We start from the raw sequence: 22742 nt of genomic DNA, 5'->3' as shown, positions 1-22742 counted from the left end.
GAAGAAGGCTAGCGGAGTCAGGACTGCCTGCACCTGCTGGGCATCAGGCTGGCTCGGGCCGCAAGGCACAGGGCCCTGAATGATGCCCTGGGGGTACGGGGGTGCAGGGGAGGGGCTGGCACTGAACTTTAGAAAGTGCGTGGAGGCCTGCAGAGGCAGCCCGGAGTCAGGGTGGGCAGGTCCAGGACGGTGCGGGCACTGGCGGAGGTGAGAAGGGTTTGAGGACTTGTTGTCTGTTGATAATTGCCAACATACCTGATGTCACCGTGTCTTCTCTTTTTCCCTGGATGTGGCCTGCTCGTGTCTCTCCTGGGCTCCCCCACCTGCCGTGGGCCCCAAGACCAGCTGGCCAGGTGGTTGGGACCCCTGGGGCCAGTCCTCTGGCATTGGCATGTGAATAGGACCCTGCACTTGGCAGCTGGCGTCAAATCGATGCTGATGGGGCAGACGCAGGCCAGGCAGAGCTGTCAGGGGAGGATTTCCCAGGCTGGCATGGTCTGTGCTGAAGGCGACTGCTTTCAGAGATGAGGCCAGAGACAGAGGGGGAATGAAGGGACATTTAGAAGAAGACTCGCTAGCATCTGAGCCTGCTGTCACCTGGGCTGTGGTTAAGTGGCACCGAGGCTGCGTAGCCCAGGCTGTCCTTAGGAGGTGGTGCCATGCTCTGCTCTGCATTGGCAGGCAGGAGGGTCTGTCCTTGGTCCTGGGAGTGCTAAAAGGCATGGAGTCAGGTCTGGTGGCTGAGCCCCGGCTGCTTGGGGCTGTGAGGCGGTGGTCCCCATCCCAGAGGGGCCAGCTGATATGGAGTGACTTCCCTTCTCTCTCAAGGCCCTGGTCTGTGAGGCGCTGGTGCGGCCGCACTCTGTTGTGTGGGATCCTTCTGCCTTGGGCTTATTCATGGAACAGGGTTCCATAGGGACCGCCCCACCCAGCCACAAGTGTGCACTGTCACATTTGTGACAGTGGTGTGGTACCCTGTGCTCTTTCCTGGGCTCTCCAGGTACATGGAGGCATCACTGACAAACAGGACTTGGTATATTTGAAGTGCACTGATGTGACACCAGTCGTGAAAGGCTCCCACAGTAAACTCAATCCCCACAGACCTCCCTTCCCCCTGCCAGCACTTGGGGTCCGCACTCAGCCACTTCTGGTGCCCAATCCAGTGTCACAACATGTTGTGCCTGTGCTGTGCATCAGGCTCAGCCTATCCATCCCGTAATGGGATACTTGCACCCTTGATCGACACCCCCCAGGGATGCCCATCCCAGCCCAGCCTGCTGTTTTTTTGACAGTCCCCCAGGTATGGTCTGTCAGGCTGTGCTGGGGAAGTGCCACATTACTGACAGCAGAGGATGCAGGTTTGGGGCCAGGGCAGTCCCCATTGTGCATCTCCTGTTCCCTGGGTGGTGACAGGTAGAGTGTCATCTAGGGGATTCTGCCAAGGGGGCTGGGGCCAGGCAGTGCCTTCCTGGGGCTGTGGCGTGGAGTACCGTTGCCCAGAATTTGCCTGCCCTGCTTGAGGGCTATTGAAGCCTGTGGGAATGGCATGGCGTCTGCTGCGGTCAATGAGTGCAAGTGTGAGTGTGTGGGGCTATCCTGTGCATACACCTATACAGGGCCTTGGTGGTCGGGGTGGGCATGGGCTCAGGCAGACGTAGGCATGGACGAGGTTCCCTGGGCTGAGGGCCCGGCTATTGCAGGCTGTGTGGGAGGCCCTGCTGTGGATCGTGGCTTTTCCTGAGTGGGGAGGTGGAGCCAGGTCCCTACTACAGCTGCTGTCAGCCATCCAATTAGGAGATAGCACTGTGTTGACACTTGTGGCCACTCTAATGATTTATTTAGCTGTCTGTAATGCATCCCGAGGATGACTTTGAACTGATACCTTGCAAGAAGGAGAGCATGGGTGATGCAGAGATTGGTCGCAAGGAGAGGGAAGAGCCCGAGTATCATGGCTGTCACCTGGCCCCCGCCCTGCCGTCCCCCGGGTGTCCGGCAGCTGTCCATGAGGAGCGCTGTGGGCCGCTGGGCATGGTGTCACCCGAAGAGGGCTGTGCCAGGACACCTGGGCTTCTGCCTTGGGCACCTGACCTAGTGGGGCCGGGGTTCTGTTCTAGTTCGGACTTTCCCAGAATATGGGGTTTTCTCCTTTCCCCCTCATCCCCTGTTGTCAGTCAAGTGCTTTAGGGTCATGTGAATCGTAGAGTCCCTTTCCCCATGTGGCCCTTTGGGAAGATAAGGATTCTACACCCGGGAACCTGCCAGTAACAGGTGTCTAGGGTAGAAGCGTGAACTTGTCTGGCTAAGTGCATGGCCAGCCATGCTGTTTCCCAGGAAAAAGCAGTGGCAGTCCCAGACATGGCAGCCCTGAGACTCTCTGTCCGGGGGGGGACGTGGGACGTCCGTGCTGGAGGGACAGATGGCACATGAGCATGTTTGCCCTCTGTCCACCGTGACATCCTCTTCCTTTGAGTTCATTGCTTGGGTGGGTTTTTGTCCAAGGGTAACCATGGCCCTCTGTGTGTTCCATGGAAGCACCTGCAGGCAATGGGAAGGGTGGATGACTGTCCCCGAGCATGTGCTGGGAAGGTGGGCATCAGAAGGAGGGCAGAGGTTGACTGTTAATTCCACGTCTTGATTGTCTGCAATGCTTTTTCTGAACTTTTAAATAAAAATAGCACTTTTCTCCTTTTAACAAAAATACTCCTTGTAAATGGACAATTTCAACAGTAAGTGAGTTTGAAAAGTGGGAACTTGCAGCCCCCACCTCTGCACTGATGGTCATGGTTCTGGGGCCAGAGCAGGCCCGGAGGCGCTTGCTGTGGGGTCACCATGAGAGGTGGGGGCACCGATCACAGCCACCAGTGTGGGCCCCTCGTGGGTCTGATGGCAGTGCTCCTACGGGTCGCTGCTTTTCCCTCCAGCCTACATATGGCCGAGCTTTGGTCCCAATACACATGTGTCTGGACCAGGAGTTAGTCTGTGCCTGACACTCCCCTCCGCTGGCAGCCAGGGGAGACAGCTGGTAGCCGGGGCTCCCAGTTCCGGTTTCCCTCTGATTCTGGCTGGTGCTCCTGATACTGGACAAGGACCCAGCAACAGAGGTACCCAGCATTGTCCATGGGTCCTGGGTTCTGCTCGTTGGGTCGGCTGGTGCTGCTGACTCAGGTAGCTGGAGTTGGGGAAACATCAGGGTGACTGGATCCCCTCTGCCCTTTCACACAGTAGTGCCTGACTCACAGGGGTTCACTCGCATGGAGTCCAGAGAATTTGGGGTTTGGGAAAACCCACTCTGGGTACAGAGTCCTCCCTGTGGCAAGCAGCATATGCTGCCTTCCCAGGAACCCTGTCTCAGGTTCGTGGGGACCTGTGACAGCCCCACGTCACCCAGCGGGGGAGGAATGTGCACCACCAGATACTGAGACATAGTAAAGGAGAGGCCGGCTTTTGGTGGCAGGTGGAATGTCTGTGTCCCTCTTTCCTTAGGCGGCAGTGGCCCTGCCCCTTCACCCTGCTGTCCTCTTGGGGACCCCACTCACTGTCCAGAAGGAAGCCGGTGAGGCAGCTGGTGGAGCCTGTCGAGACCTGGCAAGCAGGTCAGTCTGCCCCACAGAGGCCACTTCCACGGAGCCGTGTGGTGGTACACAGCAGGTGGGAGTCTGCTTCGGCTTGTAGGTCAGTGCACGATCCCCTCCCGTGCCCTCATCACTGGTCCTCTAATTCCTCCCAGGGAGTGCTTTCACCTCTGCCGACTCCTGTCTCTTGTATCTATACTCGGACATCCCAAACTCTGTCTCCTAAGGGGGACTATTGGGGATACATCTGCATGCCACGATTCTCAAACTCTGGTGTCAGGATCCCTTTATGTTCTTGAAAATCAGACCGGACCCCAGAGAGCGGTTGTTTAAATGGCTTATGTCTATGGGTACTTACCACATCGGAAACTAACACAGAAATTACAAAAATATCCATTTAAAACTAAATGGATCACATAGTAATATGGCAGTGTATTTTTTTTTTTATGAAAACTGTTTATTATGTAAAACAAAGAAAGGAGGGAGAAGAGAGGCATCCTTTAGCATTTTTGCCTGTTTCTATGACGTCTAGCTTGGTGGAACACAGCTGGATTCTCCTGTCTGCCTCTCACATTTAATCTATCATGATTTCTGGAAGACTCCACGGTTCACCCATGAGGGAACAAGGGTGAGAAAGGCGAATAGCATCTTATTGTTACCATGAAAAGAGTGTGGACTTCTCCCACCCCCCGTGGAAGTCCTGGGGAACCCCAGGGACCTTGTACCACTTTTGTACCACGGTGGTTTCCTTGTGGTTGAGCACAGGGTCAGGAAGAGGTTTAACCTTTATTAATGGGAGTTGACTAGGAGGTGGAGGTGTCTCCTGTCACCGAGCTGTTTCTCCTTCTCCTGGGAGGGCAGGTTCCTAGCTTCTAGCTGGTGAAGTGCTGTGTACTTATGTTTATGTTGGGAGCTGTGGGAAGATTACTGGGCTGCATGTGGCCTGCCTGGGGGCATCCCGGGTCCTGCTCGGAGTCCTGTTCTCCTTCAGGGGGTTGCAGCCCTCTGCCTGGGTTGCCCCTGGCCAGGGCTGTCTTGTTGCTTAATGATCCATCAAGTTTTCTTGGGGCTCCCTGCCGGCCGGCCAGCCAGAGTCTTTGCCACTGAAGTTATTTTATTTAGCAGATAACGGAGACCAGTATTGTTTTATCTGGGTGTGTTATCCATTTGAACCCTTAATCTAAAGAGTTTATTTTATCAAGCAGTTTATACATGTTAAAACTAAGATATGGTTATTTATCGGTAGCTAGATGTAGCCGTCTGGAAAAAGGATCCGGAGGGCTGGGAGGCCGTTTTCTTTTGTTCCTGACAACCAGTTGTTCCTGTGTGTGCTTGTGTGTGCGCAAGTGTGTATGTGTGCACACGTGTGCTTCTGAGCCCGCATGTGTGCAGGCGTATTCATGTATGTGCATGTGCAAGTGTGTTTGTGTGCTTGTGTGTGCAGGTGTTTTGGTGTGTGTGTGAGCGTGTGCTCGAGTGTGTGTTTGGGGGGAGCACCCCATCGACTTGCTGCTCGATGCCCATGCTGGTGCCTTTATCCCTTTACCCTCCACCGTCTGCCTGTGGCCTCCTGAGTAGGTGGAAGGATCTGGGCTCTGCTCGGTAGAGCCTGCATTACTCAGATTTTATGAAATACTTCATATGTTACTCCTCTTAGAACACACTGAGATGGTGTTTTATTACTTTCACGTGTAGAGGCTGTTCTGAAGCTAAAAAATAAATCAGTCCCAACAAATTGTGGGGAAAAAACCTCAAGTCTTCTACATGACCGTCTGTCCTAAAACAGCGCTCTTCCAGAATGTAATTGCTTGAACCTCCAGCCTATATTTCATTAAAGATGTTTGCTGAAGAAAATAATGCTTGTTAATAAAGCTTGCCATATAAATAAGACTTGGGGAAAAAAAATCCCTCCATCAAGAGCTGGTTTTTTGATTAAAATTTATTAAAATTTAAAATAATTTTAATTAAGCTCAAATTACGTATTTATTCGAAAATATTTACATTAACAGTTATTTCATGGGTATTTTTTTCTGTCTGATACCCTGACCTGGGTCCTCCTTGGGACTTCCACCCATTCTGTGAGTTCGAGTCGCCATGTTTGTGTCGTCACGGACACAGGATGAGTCCTGTCCTATTTCTGGAGGTGTAACTGTCTCAGGAGGGGTAATTTGGCAAATACTTCCTGTGTATGTGCAGATCGTAGTAATATAGTAATATAGTAATATAGTATAAGGGGAATGGACCCACCAGGTAGGTATTAGTTTGGATCTTTCTTTGCAAGATGGCCTTTGAGTACATTCTCCCTCTGTCTCTGGGCCAGAAGGGTTCCAGAGTGGGTGAGTGAGTTTCCAGAGTAAACCCTCTCACCAGTCTTCACTTGGATCAGGAAACAGAACGTGACTCACACTCTGTAAGCCCTGTTTTCCTCCTTCTGCCTGCTTCCCTACCACTCATTCTGAAGTGCAAATGTCCTGTCTTCTAACATCACAGAGTCGTTCTGCCTGCTTCTGAACTGTGTGTACCGCGTGTACACATGCTGCGTGTACACACAGCGTGTTCTCTGGTGTGTCTGTCTGCTCTTTGCCCAGCGTCGATCATGTGATATGTCCATGTTGTGCATGCTATTTGTTCTGATAAGTCTGTGCCACCATTTGTCCATACATTCCACTGTTGATGGGCCTGTGGGAGGTTTCCAGGCTTTGGCTCTCATGGATAAGGCTGCCTTGTCGTTCTTGTACATGTTTCTGTTGTGTATGTGCCTGGGAGTGGCTTTGCTGGGTAACAGGCTTGCGAAGGTCTGGCCTTGGTACATGTCACTAAGCACTTTCCCTCCTGGGAGAGCATGCGAGTTCCAGTCCTTCCACGGCCTTGCCAATGCTTAGTTCTGCACGCCTTTTAAGTTTCAGCCATCTGTAGAGTGTCCTTGTGGTTTTAATGTGTGATGCCCTGAGATCATTGATGCCGAGTGCTTCTTCGTATGTTGATTGACCACTTGGGATCGTCTTTTGTTAAAAAAAGAAAAGTGTCTGTTCACATTTCTTGCCCATTTTTTATTTGGGTTGTCTGCCTTTCTTTTAATGATTTAAACGAATTATTTCTATATCCTGGACAGCAGCCCTTCGTTGGGTGTGTGTTGGGCAGATTCTCTTCTGCTCTCTGTCTGGGTTGCCTTTTCTTTCCTCTGCTGGTCTTTGGACACGTGAAAATTCTTAATTTTGATGCAGTAAAAGGTATTTTCTTTCCTTCATTGTCAGTTTCTTAAACACTGTTGTTTTTAAATCAATTTAAGGTATCTTTGCCTGCCTGCAGATCTATGCTTTTGTTGTCTTTCAGACTCGTCTTCCTTGTTTGACCTTGATTCTGTGCTCCATCTCATGCCATTTTCCATGGCGAGGTGCTGCCTGGGTCCAGGCTCATGTCTGTTTCCATGTAGATTGCTGTGGCCCAAGCACTATTCCCTGAGAGACCCCCTCTCCCTGTGGATGTTACTGTATTTGTGTTGGCCTCCCTCTAGAGTGTTTTGTTCCTTATGGTGCCCATTCTTCTGCCAGCCTCTAAATTACATAGGTTTATAATACATCTTGGTATTTAGTAGTATAAGTCTTCCGTGTCTGTTTTTCCTCGAGATTGCTGTTCCAGGTCCTTTGTACTTCCATGTAAAATGTACAAAATACTTGTCAATCTTCAAGCAAGTTCTGGCTGGAGGGTGACTGAGATCTCACTGAGGATCACTTACTCTGGGTGCAGGGTATGCTGTCCTGTTTGCTTAGATCTTAAATCTGACTGCTGGTGTTCCCCCCTTTAATTTCCAAAGTTCTCATAAGTCCTCGGGCAGAGCTACACCTGGTCATTTGCCAATCCTGGATGCTACTGTAAATGGTATCTTTTTTCAAAGCTTCTCTCTCTCTCTCTCTCTCTCTCTCTCTCTTTTTTGGCTGGTCTGTAAAAATACAGTAGATTTTTGTACATTGACCTTGGGCCCAGCGATCTTGTGAAGTTCCCATAGGAACGTTGATAGTGGCTGTGCCTTGTTTGGGGTTTTCTATACCATCTGTAAATAATGCAGTATCTTTGTCCTCTCTGGTCCTCGTGCCGTTCACTTCTTCTAGCTGTGTCGTCCTGGCTGACGTCTCTGGGCTGGTGTGGAGTGGAGACTATGAGAGGGGCCTCTTGGCTTCATTCCCGACTCCGGCTGATGGTGTGTGCCCTCCATCCCGCGTTGGGGTGCTGTGGTCTGAGCCGTGCCGTGCGGCTCCTGGCTCTGTGTTTGCTCTCGAACAGCTTGCTGTGCTCCCACCAGCCTGGCAGGCTGCGGCCATGGTGGGGAGGAGCTCGGACTTTGAGCTGTGGTCATTCTTTGCCCAGGTGACACATGTGACGGGGTGCAGAGGATTGTGGCAAGTGAGGAGACATGTCATCTCTGCACGGCCGCATTTCTTTGCGGTCACCTAATATGATTTTTAAAAGAACGTTCCTTTAAGGATTTACAGTTTCGAAGACTTTGACTCTTTAGAAGGTTTATGGCTTGTTCTGTGAAATTAGGTCAACTACAATTTTCAAGGGCAGCTGCAGGAGGGAAGAACTGTAGGTAATCCTAGATTCTGATACTTGGTGAAGGAAATACTAGCACACACTTACGCTGTAGTGACGCATTTACTTCCATTTATTTCATGTGGGGCAGAAATACAAATAAAGAAAGAGATGTCTTTTATATAAATATGCGCTCCGTGTCAAAGACTTCCCAGTGCGTGGAGTGCCCAGGCCCATCGTTCTAAAGGTGCCATGAGTCAGAATTCCAGAGTCTTCTGCTCACCCTTCCAAATGTGGTCTTAAATCATGTCATAAATCAGGAAAGAATGCAGTCATAAAAGCAGTTGTGTCTCATCATAATATGTTCGGCGTTTGTTTAATTTTATTCCAAGTATATACTTTAGAGACATACACATTCTAGTTCCAACTGTTCCTCGAGAATAGGGTTTCAGAAACCTGAGGCTCCTGGAATTTTGGAGATCTTAGTACTGTTGCTCTGGGTTTTCTTAGAAAAGCGATAATCTGTTGGTTAGTCAAATGTCATTAGATGTTTACATCAAGATCAAAGGAACTATATTGTGCTTGAATTTTCTTTTATTTAAATAGTAAATTCCCAATCTGTTTTTATATTGTGAATATCGCATTGGGTTGTTCAGAAACCTTCCACCTAAAGACATGCCCGTGGCCCTGGGAAGAAGAGGGAAGGAATATGGCTGCACAGGTGAGACAGTTTTGGTGGGCTCTCCTCTGAGACCAGGGAGGAGAGGTTTCGCTTTCGTGGTGGGATGGAGGCACTGAGCTTTCTTCTCAGGGAGTATAATGGACTTCACATCTGTGAGATGGGCCTGGAGGCCTTGGTTTTCTGCACTGAGTCCCAGCACCCGCCTGAGGCTACAGCCGTTCCTTACTTAGCCTGGATGTCCTGAGGGCGGAGGGGCTCTGGGCGACCCAGGACTCTGCCCTCCTCATGCAGGCCCGACCCGCACTGAGGCCGCGAGCCTCCTGCAGCCCCACCCGCTCCTGGATTCACCAGACCTTTGATGTCAGATGTGACCCTGAACTTCTCTTCTAGAACCTCCAGAAGGCTGAGCACTGCTGCTCTTGCAGTTGCCTTTTGAAGTGATTTCTGAGGTGGATTTAGGACAACTTTTCAGAAGGTCGTTCCTTTCAGTGCGTCGTCGTTGCGCGATGACTCTGTGCCCCAGCCTCAGGGACCAGCCAGGCAAGTGGGCGGTAGCTTGCATCCGGCCTGTGGTGGCCGCGGCAGACAGCAGAAAATCAAGCAGGTGGATGTGTCAGACAGCAGGGTGGCCGGACCAGTGTGTGAGAGGGGTGGGGACTGCCCTCCAGGGGCCCAGGAAGGGTGCCTCTGGGGTTGAGGGAGCCCCCAAAAGGGAAGGCACAGGAAGTTCACGGGCCTTGAGCCTGGCTATTCAGGGCCCCTCGGGTGTGTGAGGCTGGGAGTGCTGCTGGGGGCCGCCGAGCCGTCTTTCCTGTGGTGTCTGCCCCATGGGGACCCCCGGAAACTTCGGTGAGTTTTTCCAGCCCAGGAATGTCACAGGGGCTGCCCCAGGGCCATCCAGCTCACTGTGGCCTTGCCGGGTGGACAGGGCTCAGGCCTCCCTGCCCAGCGCTCCCTCCCATGCCAGTGCCGTGGTGCCAAGGGACAGATGTGTCTTGTTGGTTTTCGTGGAACTCATGGCCAGGCCCGCCAACATGCCGTCACAGGCCAGCTGGAGCCACATTGGTGGGATCCTGTGGTGGGAAGGTGGGCAGCTGGAAGGATCCTGTGGTCTGGCCACGGTCTGATCCCCACTCCCCCATGGTTCTCTGTGGCGTCTGCTGCTCAGCTCCTCAGCTACTCTGGTACCAGCCTGGCAGCTTCCCTCTGGGGAGTGACCTCTTACCCGTTAGATTCACTTCTGTGGGGCTGCCAGTCCAGGTGTCCGGCCTTGCCCTGGCCAGGGGGACTCACGCTGTCCAGCAGCTGGGGCCCCTGGGAAGAGGAGTCTCGGACAAGCATCCTCTGGGCACTATTACTTCCTGTCTCCGGCTGCCCACCCGCTTTTCCAGCTACCCAATTTCCTTCTGGGAGTTTCCTTTGCCTTCTTGGATCACCAGGTGCATTTCTGTTGGCATGCAGCCGGGAGCTTCCGACAGGTGTGCTTTTGCTCTAACGCGCCGGCCCCCTGGAGCTCCAGCTCCTGCCTTCTGTGGCTCAGGGAGGCTCCCCGAGGGGTTCAGGGGTCGTGAGGATGAGTGGTCCTGCGCTCGCTCTTGAGTGATTTCCCTAGTATTGGTCTTTGAAGGCATTTGTTTATTTCATCTAAATTGTCAGATTTATCGGCCTAAAATTGTTTGTCATATTCCCTTATTGTCCATTTACTATCTGTTTGGTCTGTAGTTAATCCCTTCTCACTTTCTTGGTATTATTAATTTGTGTTTTCTTTCTCTCTTTATTTTTCCTGATCAGTTCAGCTGGAGGTTTGTCAATGTTATTGTCTCAGAGAATCAGATTTTAGTTTCTTTTTTTTTCTTCTAATTTTTTTGCTTTTGTTATTTTTTTTCCTACTTATTTTGGGTATAATTTATTCTTTTTTTATAGTTGCTTAAGGTGAAACCTGAGCTCGTGGAGTTGATCCCTCCCTTCCTAGCATGGGCATTCGATGCTACAGATCTCCACATACTGCCTATCTTGATAGGTCAGCAGTGCCTTCTGATTTCTGCTCTCATTTTCTCTCTGACCCCTGAGGTGTATTATCTGTATTATCAGTCTTCCAGCTGTCTTTCTGTTTTTGATATCTAATTTCAATTTCGTCTGAGAACATGCTTGTATCTTTGACTTGTCTCTTAAATTTACTGAGACTTGTTTTATGGCCCCAGAGCTGGGCCATCTCGTCAGGTTTTCCGTGTGCACTTTCGAAACCACGTGAGGAGCTAGTGTTGTGTTGTGATGGTGCCCTGTCAGCGACGTTGTGGTCCAGTCCTCTCTGAGTTTCCGTCTGTTTGCTCTAGCAGTTACTAAGAACAGAGTCGGAATTTCCAACTATAATTGTAGATTTGTCCATTTCTCCTCACATTTTCATTAATTTTTGCCTCACAAATGAAGCGCTGTTTCGGGATGCAGAAACGGGTCAGTTGTGTCTCTTTATCGTTATGAAATGGCCTTCTTTATCCCTGATGATATTCCTTCTTTAAACTTTGATACTAATGTAACTGTCACAACTTTCCTTTGAGTAGTATTTCCATAATTTATCTTTTTCCATCTTTTACCTTTAACCTATTTGTATTTTTTTTTCAAGATTTTATTTGTTTATTTGAGAGAGAGAGAGAGAAAGATAGATTGTGAGAAAGAGAGCACGAGTCGGAGGAGGGTCAGAGGGAGAAGCAGTCTCCCTGCTTAGCAGGGAGTCTGATGCGGAACTTGATCTCAGGACCCTGGGATCATGACCTGAGCTGAAGGCAGACTCTCACTTGATTGAAGTCCATCTAACCTATTTGTATTTTTATACTTTAAGTGGGTTCCCCGCAGACAGCATGTAGTGGGCATGTAATGCTTGGGGAAGATTTGTTTTACAGTTTAGAGTGCATGACCTCTCTCCAAGCCATGTTCAGTGCTACCTCTAGGACTGTGCTCTTTCCCCATCTTCATTCCCGTTCCTGTGGGCCAGGAACTTGTTCAAGGTCACTTGCTAAGATGGTGATCTGAGTTTCAGACCCAGAGCCTAGCCCGGGACCCTGGCAGCATTGGCTCTCGTGCCTGTGCTCTTGGGCATTCTGCTATCCTGCAAACCAACAGATGGCTAGATGTTTCTGGAAAGGCCTCTGGTTTCGCCTGAAGACCCAGGGTGTGGAGTCTGCTGAGGCCAGAGAAACCAAGCTGAACGGTGGAATCAGTGGCTCACCTGAGAGCGTGAAGGAACCCCTCCCTCCCCACCATCCCCTGGGATTTGTGCTTTTCTTCCTACCCCCCCCCCCCCCCCGCCAAACCCACCAGGACACTGGGCAGCTGTCCCTGTGGCATGTGAGCAGCTTTTCAAGCCCCGTGCCTCTGTGCTCCAGGTGTTGTCCTCCTTGCTAGTGTTAGTCCAGAAAGAGTTGGTCTGCGTAGAGCATGGTAAGGATTGTGAAATGAGGGGCGCGTTGTTTCCTGGAACCTTCAAGTTCCTCTGGCATTGGGTAGGCTGGTACAGGAGCAGTCAGGAAGAGCCCATGATGCAGTGCCTACCGGCTATTAGGGGCTGAGTGGTGTCATCGTGTTCCCCCTCCCCAAGAAGATAGGCTGGAGTCCTATCCCCCAGGACTTAAGCATGTGACCTTATTTGGACATACGGTTGTTGTAGATGTCATCAGTTAGGATGAAGTCCTGCTGGGGGGATTGAGCCCCTGATCCAACATGGCTGGTGCTCATAGAAGAACATGGCCGTGTGAAGGCAGAGACACAGGGAGAAGCTGTGTGGTGGCAAAGGCGGCGTGCCAAGCAGTGTCAAAGATTGCCAGCAACCACCAGAAGCTGGGAAGAGGCAGGCAGGGTTTCCCTCGAGGCTTCCGAGGGTGGATGTCCTTGCTGATACGTTGATCGAAGATTTAGGAAACCTGGGTGCCTCCAGAACTGTGAACAGTCCGTTTTTACTGTTCTAAGCCCCTGGGTCTGGGTGTGGTGCTCTGGCAGCACTAGGAAGGGAGCCCACTTCACGTAAGCCCTGTCCTGTGACAACACTCACTTTCACAATACAAGCTTGCTCACGGGCTGGCAGTTGAGGGGAGAAGGTGTGTGTGGTGCATGAGTTGGGCCAGGCCATACTTGATTTTTCCTGCACATGGATGCTTTCTGTTATCAGGGAGCAGGGCTTGCACGTGGAGAGATGTCACGCTGAGCGTGGTAATCCACGGAACAGTGGTGTGCTGTGCGTGTACTCGCTCCCATTCCCACCTCGGCTCTGCCTCCTGCCCATTTTGGCCACTTGCCCTGGCTCATGCTTTTCTCCAGTGTCTAACATCTTGTCCCCGATTCCATGGCTCTGAGACTTCCGTTCTTGCTTTTGTTCTCCCTCATAAAAGTGTTGCCACGGTAAGATCCTACGTTTGCAGTACTTTTTATTTATTAGGAATTTTACACGTCTTTTTTTTTTTTTTTAAACGAATACTGTGGTCGTGTTTTTATGAGTGTTGTTATTGATTTCTGTGATGTCCCAGTTATTAAATCATAGTTTTGAACAGTCCACTCCTACCTTGTATTTTTTCAGACGCCCTGGCATTTTTAGGGTAGTATTGCAGAATGTGAGATTCCTCCAGAATATGTCTGTTGTAGCATAGCAGAAGCTCCTGTCCTCTGTTTCATCTGCAATTGGGAAGAGTGTCCATCTCAGTCTGGCAAGACTGCATGGGGTCAGAGCCTGCTGGGCTCTGGGCTGGGGACTGCGTGTTTCAGCTGCCAGGGGTGTAGCTGTGAGCAGCAGACTTTGGCCGACGTTACAGTGGACACAGGATGGGGAAGGAGCAAGTACACATGGCTTTTTGGCAAAACGTAGGTCTGGACTGGAGCTATTCTGATGTGAGGATGAATGAACAGAAAGTCCCCCTATGGGGTCTCCCAGAATGTGGTGAAAAGGGAAATATCCAGAAACGCAAAAGACGAATATACCTCCGAAAACAGTCTACAGTCAGAGGCAGAAAAAAGAGATTTCAAAAGACTTTAGCAGGGAGAAGACGTAGCTCCGTGGACGGTGAGGAAGAGGGGGTGCGCTGAGCGGAAGAGATAGAGGAAGGGGTTGTGAAGGGAACTGGTTGAAAATGGGGAGTCTGAGGTTAAAATCTATTTCAGAGGCCGTAAGGAATCAGACTGATACCGTGGAAAATAGCAGCCGTGTTGTGGAGAACATACTTGAGAAGATGCCCAGGAATGCAGAGTAAACAGCAGGTGTGCCAGTGGTGGGAGAGGCTAGAGCCGAGGGCGATGCCAGCCAGTTAGGAGAGGGGTCTCTGAGGAAGCCAGCACAAGTTTCCCCGAAATAGGAATCCAAATCTAGTTGAAGAGCTTTCTTCTGAACAGAAAAGAGACCTGTGTGTATTGAAAGGTTCATGTTTGGAGCAAAATCAATGAAAAGAGGTTCTTAGATTTCTGACAACACTTCCGAATTTCAACATGAAAGAAGAACATTCTTGCAGAATCCAGACAGAAGGAAATGGCAGCAGCAGTGGCATCCAAGCTCAGTCTCCAGAAGTCCCCGAGGAAGGAGATGGACGTGGGGTTTCTGCAGGGCCAAGGGTGGGGCCAGGTCTAAAGGTTTCAAGGGAGAAGAAGGGTTTGTGTTCTCAGAATTTTATACCCAGCCACACTGGGACCTTTGTGTGAAGGGTACTGAGCCGTCAGAGATTTGCAGGAGAAACCATTTACATGGTCTTCAAGACAGTGGTGTTTCCTTCTGGCCAAGAAATGAATGAAAAGTCTGGTCTGAACCTGAGATAAAGGTCACTGTGTTTCCTAGGGAGACAACCAGATACAGAACAACAGTTGTGAGGATATTGATCACAGAGTTATGGAAACGTGGTATGGAAACCACTGAAATGGCTAGCCTTTGGGCAGCGGTCGTTTTCATGATGGACTGGTTAGGGTTCTCTGAGTATAAGCAATGGGCAAAGAAAGGATTCTGAATAATTTAATCAAGAACAGGAATCTGTCACATCATTCGAGGAGGAGGTGACAGAGGCCTCAGAGGAGCCTTGGACTAGGGTCAGTAGGAGGTTTTCCGTAGTTACCACAGTTGTAGTTTGTTTCCACTTTCTGATGGTGAGAGATCACAGGCCAGTGTGTAAGAATTCAGCCATGATGCCTCCACATGGAAGCAACACCTGCTGCTGGGTGTTCTTGTGCTTGTCTCCAGGTGGTGGTGCTCCATAGAGGAGACAGGCCTTGGGGAGAGGGTTCGGTGAACTTGGCGGTGCGCGTCCTGTACCTGGTTCTGAGGACAGTGCCACCTGAGGCGGTCAGGAGGAGCTCCTTGGAGGGGGAGGGAGATGGCCATCCTCTGTCATGGATGGAGTAGGGAGCAGCCTTGGTCGCGGTGTGACAGGGAGTTGTGAGTGACTTGGGGACATTCCTGGCTGTAACAGCAGCGCAGAGAAGAGGACACACAGCTGTAGAGCGGGCAGAGGGCAGAGAAAAACATCAGTGAGACAGGTCTGAGCCTTACTGAGTGTTGGCTTCTGGTGCCAGCATTGTGGTTGACTTGAAACACTTAGCTATGATGAGCACGGATTACTTTTATAGTCAGAAACTGGAGTTAAAAGGGGAGGGCGGTAATTATGAAGATGGAAACACAGGGATGGGGGGGTGGGGAGGGGCCTGCACATTGTGCAGCAGCCAAGTGTGGCCTGTGGGACCGCAGCCCCACGCAGTATAGATGTGTGGGCGAGGGGCCCGGCCGTGTGTGGTGGGGGTGGGCTGGGGCTCCCGGTTGGTGGTGCTGGTGCCCAGGCTGAGAACCGCTGCTCTGTGACGTGTCTTCGCACCTGTTAACGAACAAAACCCCCACGTGGTGTGTGTCAGCAGAACGGATTCCACCCGGGACGGCTTTTCTGTCCGCAGTGCATCAATATGAACACCCACGTTGTTTCCCTAGTTAGATATTGCTGTCCACGAGAGCCCTCACCTCCTCACTGACCCTGCTCTTCCTTCTCTAACCACGCAGGTCACCCCCTGAGAGCCCACGGAAGAGCCCTGCCTGCCTCGTGGATGACTCGGCCTGTGAGACGTGGTCCGCACGACGGGGAGTTTTCGCGGCTGTGCGCCAACACTCACTGCGGCTCTACTTGTATGTGTCCGGGCAACGTGGGGGCTCTTTGGAGCTGTCATTTACGTGGAAGTTGTGAGCCGTTTTGAACTGCTTGAAGGAGTAGACGCTAGCAATGAGCTCCCAAAGCCGTCCAGGTAAGGTGACCACGTCCTTCTCTTGTGGACGGCCGGGCTCTCCCTTTAGGAGATGAGATCGTGTGACTGCGCTGGCCCGCAGCATGGCTGTGGTCGGTGCATGCCTGCCCGGTGCAGAGCAGATCGTGGGCTCTTCGTCTCAGGGGTTCAGGGTCGGGTCTTTGGCTCTGATTTGCACGCATACAGATGGCGTATGGTTTCCATTGATGCTGGGAGAGGAGACTTGTACTTAGCAAGGTGATGTTTAGGTTCATCTCTGATTTAATTCCTTGTTTTTGAGGGGACTTTGCGGGGTGGGAGTGCTGCTGTGATGGGGCCCCTGGGCTTAGTCTGGGAGGCAGCACCCGGTCTACACCTGCCTCGGTGGCCCCAGGACTCGCTCCTCAGGTCACGCTTTGTAGAGGCACAGCAGAGATCCTGGCATGCACGTAGTCTTCCTAGTGCCCTGAGAATCTCAGACGTGGAGGGAAGAAGTGATGTGTCTCAGGTTATAGAGCTAAGTGGCCAGATGGATTAGCAACCACGTTTATGGGGCTCTTAGCTTTAGAAGGGTGTCACAGGCACCTGCATTCATCCTCTTGCAGAACCACAGTGTGGATACCTGGTTAAAGCCTGGCGGACTGCCTTGACCTGTCCAACAGGGCCGGCCTCCTGCAGAGCCAGCCCTGTCTACCCAGCTGCTGCCTCTTCCAGGGCAACGTGGGCTTGAAGGGCACTTGGATAGCGGGTCTGTCCTGCATTCATGCAGTGGAGGGAGGCAGGGGCTCACCCAGTCAGAGGCGGTGTGTCCCTGTGGCTCCCATGTCTCTGAGTGAGCCTCAGGCCTGGCCTGGTGGAGTGGAGCCAGAGGTTTAGGGTCTGGGTCTCTCACTTTGGGATTGCTCCAGAACATTCTCACGCCTTCCTTTGGCTCTGATCAGAGTTGTCAGAAGCTCCAGAGAGCAGGATTCCCAACTATATTTAGATATGAAAGCTTTATTGATGTAAATCGTTCATGTATTGATTGATACAAAGCATAAAACAGAGTTAAGCCGTCTGAATTGAAGTGTGTAAAAGAGACACCGGGTGGTGCCCAGCTCTCCCTTCAGCTCAGAGCGCTGCTGCAGTCTGGAGGGTGTGCTTGTTCCTATGGGTGAACATGGAGGGGCATGCGTGCAAGCACTCGAATAGAGTGGGGTCATTCCATATGTGGGGTTCTGTGTTCTCCTTTTTTCCCCATCGTAATGTATCATGAGCATCTTTTGATGTCTGCACATACACAAGCATCATTTACTTTCGATAGCTTATCCATGGGTGCTTGTGTGGTTAGGGTAACAAACCCAAATCGGCATCCCACAGTTACTGCATGTGTGTTTGTCCGTACGCTTCTGCACGTATCTCCATGGGCCCAATTCCAGGAATAGAATTGCTAGGTTGGAGGACGTGAAGGTCAGGTCCGCTCTCCTGTTGCTCCAGAAACAGTCTCAACTTACCTTCTTAGTTAAGGTTCACGAGTGCCCAGAATTTTCTCGCTTTGCCCCAGTGCTGGGGTAGATGCGGTCCATTTCATTGTTGTCAGTACGTGAGAGAAAAACGATTGTTTGAATTTACATAACTATGCACACGGGGTGCACGTTTTTGTACAGATAGTCAAATCTAGTCCATGCCGCCCACGCATTTGGAGAGAAAGAGTGCTCTTTTGTTCATGTTTCCGTGTCTCAGGAGATCTGTATGTGCACTCAGTTTCCTTGTTCACACATACCGTGTACTTACACCCATGTCGTCTTCTCTGTGTTGTTTACACACTAACTTCACTGACTCATGGAAGTCAGTGTAGCTTTACTCTGTTTTGTGCTCAATTTCTACAAAAATGTGCAATATTTTTTTCATGTTACTGACCATTTTCTGCTTTGTAATTTTCAGTGTGTTTTTCTGCAGTTAAAGATTGATGACCATATCTCTTGGTAGCTCAGTCCTCTGAATAAAATATACACTATTTTTCTTTCCTTAATGTTTTTTGCCCCAAAGTTTATTATGTCTTTTAAAAGCCTGTCCTTGGTTTCTTTAGCTTATCAGCCTGTCTCTACACACTCACCTTAACCTTCCAGGTTGTTCTCCTGAGAGCCTTGGCCTCTTATATGGGGAGTTTGCCCACTGATGGTTATTGGAGTCGTGGTCAGACAGGACCGTGTGTGTTGTTCCCCCTACACTGACTCCCTGACTCCTTGCTGTCCGTGTCCCTGTCTCTCTCAGTGGGTGGGGGTCTCCAGAGACTGGGAGCTGGCCCGGGGCTGCCACTGCCCTTCAGGCTGGAGCCTCGTCCCTCCTGGGTCAGTGTGGACGTGTACCGTGGTATGTGGTGGGCCTGAAGCCCCCGGGCGTTCCCTCTTCTCCTAGCCCACGGGTCTTCTCAGGGACCCACCTTCCCCCCAGTGCAGCCCTGCACACATGGGCACACCGGTGGCCCCGTGGTAGGCTGTGTGTTGGGCCACGCCGTGGCTGCCCTTCCTTCCTGAGGCTGTGGCCCACCCGGGTGAGGTTCTGCTCCTAGCGCTTGGCTTTCCGTCATGTCGATCCCTTGGGATTTGTATTTTCTAGGAGGTTCCCCCGAGTTTCTGTCTGTTGACACTGCCATCTTCCCATTGTCTAGCTTTACCATACATCCGTTTGAATTTGTATTTATGTCATTTTTCGTGGCCTTCTGGGAAGAAGGGAAACACTGGTTGTTCAGTTTGCTCTTTGGAATGGGAAACTTGTAGGTGTCCTTCATCACTTTCCTTGAGCCTGAGGGGACGAGTTCTGTCTGTGCGCTCACACGGCTCACTTGTGCCCTTTCTAGTGTCCCTGGCTGGGTGCCTGCCTTCCCCCGTCCCCCGGCTGTCCCTGCTCTGCCATGCTCCTGTGTGGCCGTGTGGCGTGCCCCACCAGGCTGGGGAGAGCCCAGCCCCATGTGGTCCCTCCTCTCACATTTGGCTGTGTCTGTTGGCTTTGCCCTGATGATAAAATGTCGTTTTTGTTTGATATGTATAATTTTTCTCTTCCCTGTTTTTCTTTAAAACTCCCGCTGGTGTTGGGTGAGGTATGCGGTATGATTTTATTGCTGTGCTTTCTGAACTTTGCCAGAGCCAGGCCCTGGTTCTCTGACGTAAAACTGTTAGCTGTTGGGGTTTTATGGCTGTGAGTAACTATTCCTAATGATGAGCAGCAGCCTGGGGAAAGGCCTGGGCGATCCAGCCTGCTAGAACTCCTCTTTGATAGTGAGAAGAATGAGAGCAGGTTCTGAAAACATTAGGCTTCTCGCCTAATGCAGTGCTCTACACCTCTCCCCACTGGGGATGTGCCCGAACAGGTCAGGATGGCCTGATTGGGACATAGGGCATCTGCTCTGGAGGTGAGTCCCTGGCGCAGGACTAATAGAGGCCGGATGTGTATGTGGACCTCCTAGCAGGACAAGCAAAGGCTCCCTTCTTCCTCCGCCCTTCTTGTAAATCCCAGGGAGCCTGCAGTGGGGTCTCGAGGACTCGTGTGTGGTCTCCCAAACTGTGCTCTTGCTAGAAAACCGGTAGAGCCAGCCTGCAGTGGAGTCACTTGAGTGTCCTGTCTCTCCCTGTATCTTTCTTTGTGAGGGTGTATGGTATGGGGTTAAAAGCAGGAGAACTATTTTGGGGAAAACTTTGTGTATTTAAGATCAGTGTTTTAATTTGGACCATTCTTTGATTTCTTAATATTGTGTTCAGTGTGAAATACCCCATCCACATAAAAGCAGCTGGGAAGACTTTGTTAACAATAACTTAGTGATTAGTGAGTTTCGACATAGTCTGATTTCTTCAAACTGTCATCAAATTTGAATTCTGAATGTCTCCTGGGACAAGGCCATGCCTCAGGCTGGTCTAAGCTGGGGCTCTGGGCTTCCTTCCTCTGTGCACTCTGCTTTCTCTCTGTTTGAACCTAAGTCTGTTTGTTTCAGCCAGTTTGGCTGCCAAGGCTCTTAGGTTTTAATATAGAAATTATCTCAGAAAGAAACATTTGTATGTCATTGAAATCATGCTTTGCCATGATTGAATGTCTCAGGAATATTCCAGAGTTTTAAGGGTAGGAAATGCATTTTGAGGACATGTCATCAACACAGGGAAGACATTGGTTTGGAGCCGCTGGTGACAGGTGGGCCATGGACCCTGAGCAAGGGCCTGGGCCTCAAGTGGCAGATGGAGAGCTGGGGAGCTGGGAATGGCCTTGCATGAGGCCTGGAGGAGGGGTGCTGGGAGTCCCGCAGCTTAGGTGAGGGGACACAGCCTTAGTTGTTGGCTGCCAGAGGATGGGAGCAGCTGGTGACAGCTGGAGGAGAGTGCTTCAGGACCTTCTGGAAAAGTGTGAGGGAGCCCCCAGTGGCTGATGAACTCGGGGGGAGTTCTGGACAGGGGCAGCAAGACTGAGCCCCGAGGACACGCGCTGGGGGGCATGGGGGAAGTCAGACCTCTTCCTGATGCCCAGCTGAATGCAGATATTTCAGGGCGGGCGGCAGGAATTGCCTTACTGGTCCCAGCCGAGGTTCAGATGAGAGACACCGCACATCTTGCACTGGCCTGCCTTCTACAAGAAAGCTTTCCAGAGACCCTGGTGCGGCTCCCGTCTGCAGTGGTGGTCTGCCAGGCGTTCTTGGAGCACCCGGCACAAGAACATTCGCAGCTCCCAAACTGCCACCATCCCCGGTCCCTCATGCTATCATTATCTGGGATCTCAATCAGTCAAGGTTTGTTCTGGAAATGATGGAGACATAACGACTTCTTTTTCAACCCACTTTTTTTTTTCCCTTTTTTTTAATCCTCAAATTGTGTTTTGTCTTTTAAAAATCACGAATACTCAGTCGTTATGAAGAGCTTGGAAAATTCACTGTCAATGGAGCATTGATGGTTTGTTTTGGCAATTCGCTGAAAATTCTTATACAGTATGTGGAACATTTGCATTTATGTCCTTTTTTTCAAAGCCACCATTGTAGAAATGCAAATTTCAGAGTTCTGAGATGCTGAATGTTGGATGATTAATGATATTGAAATTTAAGAATGAACTCGCGGTATGTAGTTGACATAGAAAACCCAGCACGAGAATGATTAGACGCCATTGAGTGCAGCGCGGCAAGTGGAACAGAAAGGCTGTCCTTGAGGCGCCCGGCGGCAGGGGGCAGGTCTGGTGCGGACAGGTGTGGAGACGTGTGGCCACCTCCACATGCTGGCCTGGGCTCTGCGTTACTGTAGACGTTACTTACAATAGTGACAGATCCGAGTCGGTTTCTCCCGTACTCCAAGTCAAGATGCGCCGCGCTCTTAGGACGCTGGAGCAAACAGCTTGTTCATTCTGAGTTGTGCTTTGCACCTGTCCCATGTGTGTGGTATGGTGACCCTGTAAAGCGAGCTAGCACACATGATTCTTGTTTTGTAGATAAGGAAGCTGGGATGTACTGCTTCGGGGGGCTGAGCTTCATGTCAGGTGACTCACGGGAGAATTGGTTCCCTGCCCTTAAGGGGCATGTGCCCTGAGCTGGTGGACATTGGGTGCACTGGGCTGGGTCAGGAGGCGATCCAGCTAGCTTGCATGGAGCTTCCAGGTTGTGTGGTGTGTGGTTCAGGTAATGAGAGGAGGTGGGTTGGGGTGCTGGAAGGGGAGCAGGTTGGAAAGCAGGGAAGGAGCTTACCTGCCCAGATCAGGCACCAGGGGGGTGGCCCAGGGGCCTGGAGGTGAGAGCTTGGTGCGGTGGAGGGAGGACACTAGGAGCTGAGAGATGGGCATGGGGTATGGAGTAGGAGGGGTGACATGGTCCTAATTCCCTCGGTTCCAAGACCCCTGCAGGGGCCGACAAGGGGTTGTGGCCTCAGTCTCCTGCCCCTTCACACTGTGCCCTCTCCTGGGACACACGCTTTGTGTTCCATCAGTTTAAATGAGTGTGGCTTTGCTGTGGTAGAAGTTGGCTTTGGTGCTGCTTGCATTGTGACTTGAGATATTTCTGGACTTAGGCTGAACTTCTCTCCGCCAGTCCTTGGAGACTGGGACTGGATGGTAGGCTGACTGGGTGGCTGGCAGGCCTGGTTAATTTGGGAGTTCGAGTTGAAACTTTTCATTTTACTTCTACTTAAGAGCTTTTTATTTGCTTATTTCATGAGAACATGATAAAAAGTAGTCAATCTTAGAAAAACAGCAATTAAGAAAAATTCAGATCTAAAAAATTAAACTTTTAGAAGCCTATCTGGCTTTGTGTTTTTAAATTGGTTTGCTCTTAGCCCCTTAATCAGTAAGATACTGGGCATATTGGCCTTTAAGGAGTGGTAAGAGCAGTGTAGATGAAAAGAAGCCTTCTGTTCCATATTGGCCCCTCCCTTCATTCCCCTTTTTAGAACACAAATAGAAGAGATAAATTCTGCCTCTTGCACATGCACATCGAACGCAGCAGCTGACGGGAGCCTGGTCCTGGATGAGCAGCCCACGCAGGGTGGCGAGCAAGGCGGCTGCTCCTCAGGAGGGCTGCGTGGGGTTCGTGGCTTGGGTCATCTCTTAGGGTCGTAACCCCAGACATTCTAGGGTGCCCTTTGTCCTATTGGACTTCAGGTTCCCTGTCACCCTTGGTCCTTATCACCCCTCCCCTGCCTAGCATTCCTGCTGCTGTCCCTTGAATGCAATGATCCTGACTTGGAACTGTAACATTCTATGCTTTGGGGTTTTAATGTGAAAAACAGTGTGCC

General features: G+C 50.9%; 1 protein-coding gene across 1 annotated transcript in view; it reads left to right on the top strand.

Moving 5' to 3' along the window:
* The window catches only part of HDAC4 (histone deacetylase 4), a 288242-nt gene that overhangs the window by 18236 nt on the left and 247264 nt on the right, over positions 1 to 22742 (top strand). Inside the window, exon 2 of the mRNA XM_044241969.1 lies at positions 15794 to 16032. Within this exon, the coding sequence (XP_044097904.1) occupies positions 16011 to 16032 (22 nt within the window). The 5' untranslated portion in view covers positions 15794 to 16010. The remainder of the gene's footprint in view (positions 1 to 15793; positions 16033 to 22742) is intronic.

This window comes from Neovison vison, chromosome 3, assembly GCF_020171115.1.
Source record: "Neovison vison isolate M4711 chromosome 3, ASM_NN_V1, whole genome shotgun sequence".
NCBI classification, from domain to species: domain Eukaryota; kingdom Metazoa; phylum Chordata; class Mammalia; order Carnivora; family Mustelidae; genus Neogale; species Neogale vison.
The sequence above is the reverse complement of the archived record's forward strand: the minus strand, read 5'-3'. Positions and strand labels throughout refer to the sequence as shown.